General features: G+C 36.1%; 1 protein-coding gene across 2 annotated transcripts; it reads right to left on the reverse strand.

Moving 5' to 3' along the window:
* Positions 1–1,894: 1,894 nt before the first annotated feature.
* LOC120006712 lies at positions 1,895–4,633 on the reverse strand. Of its 2 annotated transcripts, XM_038856861.1 has the most exons (3): positions 4,347–4,633; positions 2,675–3,007; positions 1,895–2,588 (listed from the first exon to the last, which is right to left on the reverse strand). In XM_038856861.1, the coding sequence occupies exons 2-3, from the start codon at positions 2,996–2,998 to the stop codon at positions 2,061–2,063; spliced, it is 852 nt and encodes a 283-aa protein (XP_038712789.1). In that variant the 5' UTR covers positions 2,999–3,007; positions 4,347–4,633; the 3' UTR covers positions 1,895–2,060. The 2 variants fall into 2 exon arrangements, with proteins under 2 accessions (XP_038712789.1, XP_038712780.1); XM_038856852.1 differs by lacking the exon at positions 4,347–4,633 and having other exon boundaries at positions 2,675–3,491.
* Between the last annotated feature and the right edge of the window lie 6,146 nt (positions 4,634–10,779).

Consider the following 10,779-nt stretch of genomic DNA (forward strand, 5'->3'; position numbering starts at 1 on the left):
ATATGTAATGAATTAGAAGCCTTGAACAAACCATATGAGGAAGTTGATAAGGTCCAAAAGATCCTTAGAGCATTCCCAACAGTTTCCTTATCTCTATCCCTATTTTGCAGTGCTGCAGGACCATTCTGTAATATAGGGATTCACTTTTTACACTATGCACCCAGTAGATTCTTTATACAAATTCCCTATATCATCAAATTTTGAATATTTCATGTTTAAATACCTATATATTATATTTATATGTAAATAAATAAAAATAAAAATTCATAATGATATGTTCAAATTTTAGATTTTGAAAAAAAAAATTTTATTTCAAATTTCAAAAGTGCATTCGTCTCTACATAAGATGATGTTTAGTTTCACGTTCATTTTCATCCAATAGATTAAAACATACTTCATTCCATCTAGAGTTCTTTTTGTTCTCAATGTTTCAATTTTTTCAAAGAAGACGTCAACATCTCTTGCTTGACTCTGCTGAACAAGAGGCGGTGGATCAAAATGGTTTACTCATTGAAAGAGAGAATTCAGAGAGACAAGGCAAAACACATCGAGGTTCTGTTATCGGTCGTGCATACATTGATCGTGATCGTAAGACAGGCCATGAAAACTTGGTGCGTGATTACTTCTCTCCAACTCCGACATTTCCTCATAGGGTATTTCGAAGACGATTCCGCATGAGTCAAAAATTATTTCTTCGCATCCATGATGCTGTTGTGTCTTATGATGACTACTTTGTGCAATCTCGAAATGCAGCACACACAGAGGGCTTATCTTCACTACAGAAAGTGACTGCAGCCCTCAGAATGTTGTGTTATGGAGTTTCTGGTGATATGATGGATGAATATATTCGGCTTGCGGAGAGCACAGCAAATGAGGCTATGAAAAATTTTATTGCGGCAGTGATTACTATTTTCGGTGATAAGTACTTAAGGTCGCCTACTTCCAATGACATAGCTCGTTTACTTAAACTCCATGAGTCACGTGGATTCCCAGGAATGCTTGGCAGTATCGATTGTATGCACTGGACATGGAAAAATTGTCCAAGCGGATGGAAAGGTCACTATTCCGGCCATTGTGGTGATGCAACAGTGATATTAGAGGCAGTAGCTTCACGTGATCTTTGGATATGGCATTCTTTCTTTGGCCTTCCAGGCTCACTCAATGACATCAACGTGCTTGAACGTTCTCCTGTCTTCACCGATCTTATTAATGGTCGTGCTCCACCAGTGAATTTTGTCATCAATAATCATCAATATGATATGGGGTATTATCTGGCAGATGGTATCTACCCGCAATGGTCAACAATTGTAAAGTCAATCCATATGCCACAAACTCAAAAGGCACAAAATTATGCAAAAGCTCAAGAGTCTGCAAGAAAAGATGTTGAACGGGCTTTTGGAGTTCTCCAAGCTCGTTTCCATATCATTCGTCAACCTTGCAGGTTTTTCAAAACAGCAACAATGAAGAACATCATGAAGGCATGTGTTATAATGCATAACATGATTGTAGAAGAAGAGCGTGACCTATACAAATCATTAGAGAAAGGTAACTATTATTTATTTGAAGAAGTTTCTGATATATCACTGACTCGTGAGTATGAAGATTTTGATTATGACCAATTCATTAAGGGACGTCAGAAGTTAAAAGATAAGACTCAACACCGTCGTCTTCAAGCCGATTTAATTGAGCATCTATGGGAGAGGCATGGAAATATTGAGTACTAGATTAAGGTTGTCATGTAATGGACCTATTTTATTAGTATTGTCTAATAATTCGTTTCATGTAATTTCTTCAAATTTTTGTTTCACTTGTTCCAATAACATTGCTTTTCCACGATAGATTCAGGTCCATATACAACAATAAATGGCTCATGTGCCGCTTCCAACACATCTGCTTGTGACATCCCAAATGCACTTAAATTCACAAACAAAAAGATTAAAAAAAGTTTCAAAGTAAATGTTTGAAACAAGATCCTGAAACAAACACATCTTCTAAAACAAGTCCAAATAAAACTTAATTTAATACAAGTTCAAACTTAAATTAAAACAGGTTCAGGGGTACTACTTGTTAAATGCTTTTTCGAAGATCTTCCATTGCTTCATTTCAATGTACTTTCGCTGCATCTCATTCAAATTAGACATGTCAATAGTCATTACCTTCTCCTCTTTATGCTCCCGATCAAGCTCAAGCTTTTCCCTCTTCAATTGTAGATACTCGTCCATTTTTTTACTATCCTGCATGATGACATCCATCTTCTGCTCATGAAACTTTTGCATCAATTCTTGTGATTTTTCGAAATTAATGCTCGTTTGAGATTCTCCACTATCTTCCACTTTTATTTTTTTGTTCTTCATTCGCTCCTTTCCAGCCTTCCTACCAACTGGTCTTTCTAATTCTACATGACCAGAGGCACTCACATCGTCTCCTAAATTTATAGACTCTGATGCAGCTGTGCTTCGGCTCAAACTAGGGTGCACCACTTCTGTAATCCACTTCGGAGAATTCTTGAGCGCTTGATAACAATGTAAAAACTTGAAGACACCTCTTTCCTTCTCCTCAGTAGACCATGCTTTAATGGCTTGATTAAGCTACAAAATATTGATCAAAATGTCAATATAAAGCTACAACTATCTCTGATATATTAAAGCAATGATCATAATATAGGCAAGTTTACCTTGTCTTGCTCAGTCATTCCACTCGGATTCGCATACTCAATGCTCTGAACAATTCCAGAAAACTTTAAGCATTTAGTCCGGATAATGCTGAATCGATTGATTATTGATTTCTCCGGTCGATAGGGATAACTACTTGCATTCGAAAGATACTCTCTCCACACTCGAGTCCAATATTGTTCTTTTGCTTGATCAGTTCCAATCACGACATCTTCACTAGTATGTTCCCAAGCCGCGATTAAAATGAGGTCTTCCGCTACCGTATAATTTTTTGCCTTTCTAACTTTTGGCTTGTCCATGCTTTCATCATGCATTTGAGTCTCCATATGATATGGCTTCCAAGCAAAAACATATGAATATAGACATGTGAACATAAAACTTCACATTGATAATTACAAACAAAAGCCACAATCACAATACAAAAGCTTCTATCCATAAGTGGCCATAACGCATCATGATGGATTGAATTAATTCACTGGTATGGCATCATGATGGATTGAATTAATTCACTGGTACTAGACTAGTAGTAGTGATAGTGAAAAAGACTGGGTAAGTTCTATGAAGAGGAACTGAATGAGAGCAACTGATTGCTATTCCTACAAAATATATCTAGCATGTACATATAACAAAAGGAACCACAAAAACAAAGACAAGAAACCAAAGGGAGAAAACAGGACAAGGAAGCAAAGAAAAAAGAGTAGCATTTTAAAACAGAAATCGTAGCAAAAGATAATGTAGTCAGAAAGCAGAGTTGGCTTTGTAGATTAGACATCAACATAATCAAGCTCTTCATTACTGCTGATAGAAAATTTGAGACTTCAAAAAAAAATTCTACTCTACAGATGGCATTGGAATGGAGCCGAATCATCACCCCTTTACACTTCTTTTGTTTTAAGCAGCGTAAATTATTTTGTAGGACCAGTCATTTGTACTGACTATTCATCTCCCTTTTGTTTCTAAATTATTCTTCAAGCTCTAAAGAGACATCCTGCATTCCTGCTGTGTGCATGAAAAGGATATGTTTGGAGTCTTTAAAACTGAGAATAATGTTGTCAGCTCCAAGCAATGTCAAAAACTATCTCAACCTAAACTACCCAAAATTCCCTATGGGTTATTCCTATCCAATATTTCAACATTGATAGCCACCCAGTTGTGGTTCAACTAAGTACATCAATCATAACCCATAGAGACGCACACATACTATAGTGCATTGTTTTATATGGCATACTATCCAAGCAAGTGATTTCACATATTATGTTCAAAGAATCAAAGCCCAGATTATATATTATGTCCTCGTTTTACACATCAAAATTAACCCCCAAAACCAACCAATGAAAAACCTATATCAGCAACAAAAAAAAAATAGAGATTCAAGACAAGTATAAAATTTCTAAATATTTAAGAACACCTTCGACATAAGGTACTCTTGACACAAACTTCTACACAGCAAAGGCACCATCACATGAATCCTTTGAAGAGTAAGCGAGAAGAAACTACACGAATGTGCAGAAGGTAAATATTGAATATTTGTCAAAATCGAAAAAATTAGATCTCCCTAAAATCAAAACATGCAGTCAAAATCAAGAACATTGAACCCTAGATTTTATTGTTTTGAAAGAATATCTTCAAATTAGATGATTTCACGATTCTTAGAGATGAGACAGAGGCAAAAACCTAGTGGAGGAGGGCTGTTTTTGTCGATTTCTTCAGTACGGCACCCATGGAGAATAGAGAAAGCACTGGAGAAACTTCGAATCGTATGTCGCGAATGATCTCCACGATTCGTCTCCCCCTTAGAGGGCTGACGTGTCAATTTTTTTGAGGTGTAAATTGTAATTTTACATATGTAGGGAGCGCTTTTTTCACTCCCTCCACCTGGGGACCCAAAACAGACGTAGAGAATGAAATAGAGATACATATAAGGATAAGGATTCTGCTGGGTCATGATTTTTGGATGTAGTCTTCAAATATGAGGATAGAGAGTGTTATAAAGAGACTGTTGGGAATGCTCTTAGGAGTTTACCTAGGATTTGGAAAGATAAGGTAGTAGCCATTAAAGAGGCTAAAGACCTTAGGAAGCTTAAGATAGAGGAATTAATAGGAAGCCTAATGACACATGAGTTGGAGATGTCAAGATTAGATGAGGAAGATGCACCACCTAAGAAAAATGGCTTAGCTCTTAGGATCAATAGTGACACTAGTTCGGATTCTAGTGATGATGATAGTGAAATAGGGGCAGCCCTATTAGCTAAGCATTTCAAGAAGTTCTTGAAGATGAACAAACGTGGAGGATTCAAGAATAGAAAGACTTTTAAAGAAAAGAGAGAGGAGAAAGAGAAATAAAAGAGTACTTGCTTTAAGTGTGGCAAAGTAGGTCACTTTATGGCCGATTGCCCTAAGCTTCAAAAGAAGAAGCATAGGAATATAGAGAGAAAGAGAAGAAGAAGGAAAAAGGGAAGAAGGAGAAGAAGGCATTCAAGGCCACTTGGGATGATTCTTCATCATCATCTTCAAGTGATAGTGAAGAGGAACTCCAAGCCAACTTGTGTCTCATGGCAAATGAGGAAGAGGAAGTGTCCTCATCAAATTCGGATGAGATGGTAACATCTTCTAAACCTTCTTATGATGAGCTCTCTTGTGTTTATGATGAACTTTATATTGCTTATGAGAAATTGATGCATAAACACAAGCATGCTAAGAAAGAAGTTAGTAGACTTTCTAAAGTAGAAAAAATGCATCTAAATGAGTGTTGTGATTTGAAATCTAAATATGATGATGTATGTTTTTCACTTGATGCATTAGTTCAAGAAAATGAGGATTTAAAAGATCAATTGAAAACATGTGTTAATTCTAGTAACATTGCATCATCTAGCAATTCACATGACTTAGATGCTTTGCATGCTAGGATTCACGAGCTAGAAGGTGAGTTGGATACATGGGATGATCATGAGTGCATTATTATGCCTAACTCTTCTTCTCTACAAAAAGAGCTTGATATGGCCAATGAGAAATACAATATGCTTGAAAAACAATTTTCAAATTTTCTATGAGTTCTTCTAAATTGGATGAACTTCTTGCATCTCAAAGACATTATCTTGACAAGAGTGGATTAGGATATGATCCTATGAAACTTAAGGACACCCTAGAGGCTAAGGAGGCCACGGTCAACGTGAACAAAAATGGTACCTACCCTAAGGGTAAGGCTAATGTTCCTAAGGGAACTACACCTAGGAAGAGGAAAGTTTATGTGAAGAAGGTTTGGGTGCCTAAAGGGTTGAATGACTTTGAAAAGAAAGCATATGTGATGAGAACTTTCAAAATTGATGCATATGCCTTTATTGCTGCTAACCCCAAAGGATCCAAAGTTTGGACACCTAAGGTATATTAAACATGTGTTTATCTAGGTGTGCTTAAAATCCAAATCCGAGTCATGCAAATGGTATTTGGATAGTGGTTGTTCTAGACACATGACGGGAGATGCTTCATTATTCACATCCTTTGAAGCAAAGAAGAATGGAGGATTTGTGACCTTTGGAGACAAGGTCAAAGGTAAGATCCTAGGCTTGGGATCCATAGGTAACTCTTCTTTCTCCCTTAGTGAAGTAAGATTGGTTGAAAATTTATCTTTTAATTTATTGAGTGTTAGTCATTTAGCCGATAAAGGCTTTGATATTCTTTTCAAAAATGATAAATGTTATGTGTTTGATGTTTATGGTAATGTTGTGAAATTAGGAAGTAGAAGTGGTGATATGTATGTAATGCATTTTGATGCTATGAAAAATTCTAAAATATCTTGCTTGCTTGCTAAGGATGATGATGCTTTGCATTGGCATAGAAGATTAGGTCATATCGGAATGTCTACATTGAAAAAGTTGTGTGCCAATGAACTTATTAGAGGATTGCCTAAGTTAAATTTCAATGTTGAACATGTTTGTGATGTTTGTGTTAGGGGTAAACAAACTAAAGAGTCTTTTAAGCCTAAACTTGATATTAGTACTTCTAGGCCTCTAGAATTGTTACATATGGATTTATTTGGTCCTAGTAGAGTTAGGAGTCTAGGTGGAAAATACTATGCATTTGTTATTGTGGATGATTATACTAGATTTACATGGTGTTTGTTTCTTGTGCATAAAAGTGATGCATTGCATGCTTTTGAAAACTTACTTAGGAGATTGCAAAATGAGCATAACTTAAAGGTTTCAAAAATTAGAAGTGACCATGGAGGTGAATTTGAAAATGCTAATTTTGATTCTTTGTGTGCTTCTTTTGGTATTAAACACGAGTTTAGTGCTCCTAGGACACCTCAACAAAATGGGGTTGTAGAAAGGAAGAATAGAACTTTACAAGAACTAGGAAGAACCATGCTTCTAGAATATAATCTTCCTAAATATTTTTGGGCCGAAGCTACTAGTAATGCATGTTATGTGAGTAATAGACTTAGCATTAGAAAAGGATTGAAGAAAACTCCTTATGAACTCTTGTATGGCAAGAAACCTAAAGTAGATTACTTTAAGGTTTTTGGTGCTAAATGTTTTATTTTAAATACCAAAGACAATTTGGATAAATTTGATGCAAAGAGTGACATTGGAATATTTTTAGGATATTCATCATCATCTAAAGCATATAGAGTATTTAACTCTAGAACTAAAATTGTGGAAGAAAGTGTAAATGTTAAATTCGATGATATGACCACACTTGCTCCAAATGTGCGTGTAGAAAATAAATTTTCAGATTTGGAACATCCTTTGAAGCACAAAAATGAAGGTACACATGGAGTACAATTGCTAGAAGAAGATGAAGATGATGTCCCTTTGGTGGAGAACTTAAGGGAGATGAATATCTCAAATGAAGAAACACCACCAAATGAGGAAAGTGAAGGTGAACCCGAGGGAAATGAAGAACAAAATGAAGCTGAAAATGCTATGAAACAACCGGGTGTTCACAAATACAAGGTGATGAAGTCTCATCTAAAAGAATTAATTATTGGAGACTTGCATCAAGGAAGGAAACTAAGAGCTAAAAGGGACTCTACGGTCAATTCTAATCCTTTAAACTCTTTTGCCATGCTTTCTTTAGTAGAGCCTAAAAATGTACGTGATGCTTTGCATGATGATGATTGGGTGTATGCCATGCAAGAGGAGTTAGAACAATTTGAGAGAAGTAAGGTTCGGACTCTTTGTCCTAAACCTAAAGACCACACCATTATAGGAACAAAATGGGTCTATAGGAATAAGATGGATGAAAATGGTAATTGTAGTAACCGGATTTCGTCCGATCCGAAAAAGAAAGAATAGAAAAAAGAACACAAAAAATGTAAAAAGCTCATTTCTTTGACCTATAAGCCCATAGATATTCATAATCCCTTTCTTGGATCCTTAAATACTCAAATCTTGACCCAATAAGATCAAATCTTAGAAAATATCTAAAAATAAGAGAATTGTTTTAAAAAATGTCACATCTTTTTATGATTTTTGCTAGAAGAATGGAAAAGTAAAAAAGAAAAAGCCAAGAAATAAGGAAAGTGGGGGAACAAAGAGAGAAAGGTGTGGCACAAATTGGGGAAAGAAAAATAATAAAAAGAAGGAGACAAAGAGAGAAAGGTGGCACAAATTGGGGAAAGAAAAAGAATAAGAAGAGAGGAGGCGTGAGAGAGAAGAAGGGGGGAGGCTTTGGCTTTTGGTGAAGAAAAACAAAAAAAAGAAGAGAGGAAGAGAGGAAGAGAGGGGAGAGGAAGAAGAGAAGAAGAGAAAGAGAGAAGGAGAGAGGGGGAAAACCGATTCTTTGGATTTTTTTGGTAGAAGCTTCATACCCCTCATATCTTTCACTTAAGTATTGCTCTATTGACACTTGATTTCAATGTTTGATTCATTTTTAGCATCCTCGGATGTTGACTAAGAATAGACATGGTGTTTCTTGCATTCACCTTGGACATATGTGATGCTTGGGAGTGTTTTCGATACTAATATGTTGAGCCCTTTCTCTTTGCATTTTTTTTTCTTCTATTTCTTGTTGGAAAAAGCGGGAGAGACCATATTTGGATTTGATTTTCTTGGTTTGGATACGTGTGAATCTCATAATGTGGTCTTGACTCGATTTAAATCTTGATTTACATTTGAGTATTCTATTTTTCCCTCTCTTTATGTTTGTTTTGTTGGACGAGGCTCGGGCTTGGATATTATTTGGACGAGTTGATGGAGGCTTGAGCAATTTCAAGATTTTGTTTGGTTTATTGCAATTTGTGTATATTTGGCCCCCCATATTGTGTAATTTATCTTATTCATGTCGATATGTATAATTTCGACATTTATTATTTGGATTATTTGTACAAGTGTGGATTATGAATATATAGGTTTAAAATTGAATATAGGTCATTTCAATTAAAGAAATCATAAGTTGATTTCCTTTATTTGAATTATGAACCTTATTTGATTTCATTTATGAATTTGCCATAAATTGGCAATAAAAGGTTAAATTGATAGATGACACTTTTCCAAATAATCATTTATACCATAAGTTGGTATTTAAAATTAAACCTACCAAAAGTTGGTAGGTCATTTAATCATTTATACCATAAGTTGGTATTTAAAATTAAACCTACCAAAAGTTGGTAGGTCATTTTATCATTTACACCATAAGTTGGTGTTTTAAATTAAATCTACCAAAAGTTGGTAGTGTGTCTCCAAATAAATACTATCATAAGTTGATAAGTGTGTTGAAAGTAATAATTCAAACTTTAACAATTATATCTTGCAAATAGCAAGTATCCATAAGATAGCCATGAAATTAATTAGGGTAACCATTTTCAAACGGGAGTTGTGGGGCGCCTAACACCTTCCCCACACTCAATCGATCCCCGTACCCTTTTCTCTGGTTCGCAGGTCTTTACGGTGTCCAATTGCACCTTAAATCAATTGGTGGCGACTCTAAACATTTTTCATCCTCCAACGCCGGTCCGCGTCGTGACCCCGGTTGCGACAACTGGAGACTCTGCTGGGGAAACCAGGTTTTTTTAAACCTAAGAGGATCAAGCCCATATGATTAAATTGATTGGCTACGGTTACTTCTTTTTGTATGATTAATTGTTTGTTTCCTTTATATGTTAGAGATGTTGATTTATTTTGTTGTGGTAAAGTATTTGTCATCTCCTACATTTACACTCACTGTAGCCTACCACTCGGGCTCTACCTTTAGTATTAGAGAGGGTTGACCACTATTCTCGTGAGATTCTGTCTCCACATGGATAGTGGAAGATATCCTCACCAGATCGACTCCCTTAAAAGTTAAGGGAGGAGCTTTTGGCCCAATAGTTGGGATTTTAAAAGCAACATGATCTGGGACCTCGCGGAGTAGTTAGATAAACTTACCCCTGCACTTTATAAAGCCCTAGATCCATGGCCGAAACCTCCAAAAATTTAGGTTACCCCATGTAATGGCATGTTTTATTTTTGTGTGATTTATTCATTTGCGGCTGATGTTTTGTTGTACACATTCTTAATTGTAATTTCCATTACTGGTTTCCTTTCCCATGGAATTCACATAGGCACAGTCATTGCAATTTGGTTTGATAATATTGTCAAAACATCTTTCAATTGAAACAAGATGGCGTCAAGGGTGTCCATATATGAAAAGGTGGACATCTATGACGTAAGAGATGAGTTGAGCAGAATGCAATCCGAGCATGGAGATAGTTTGAAAGAGGATGTCTTATTACCAAGGGTAATGAAGACAGAATTTCAGAGTCACACATTGCCACGTCTGATAAGTTTATGGGCAAAGGAAAGTCCGCAGTTAAGCCCGGAGTTCTCAAAAAAATATGGTCTCATAGGGAGTCTGCTAAGGGTCGATACACCAGTGACATTGCTTCAAGCAGCCATTTCATATTGGGATCCGGCATATAGGTGCTTCACATTTGGGCAAATAGATTTCTCACCCACAATTGAGGAATATGCTCAGTTACTACAATTGGAGCCTCATAATACAAAAATGTATTACTTCCAGGAAAACATGTCAGCTGAAAAAATTATTGCCAAGATGTTGGGATGTGAGAGTGAGAATGTCAAGAGGATGGGTTCATTCAAAGGGAGCAAGTGGTGTTTTCCAATTGAGG

Source organism: Tripterygium wilfordii, chromosome 2, assembly GCF_013401445.1.
Source record: "Tripterygium wilfordii isolate XIE 37 chromosome 2, ASM1340144v1, whole genome shotgun sequence".
Classification (NCBI taxonomy): Eukaryota; Viridiplantae; Streptophyta; class Magnoliopsida; order Celastrales; family Celastraceae; genus Tripterygium; species Tripterygium wilfordii.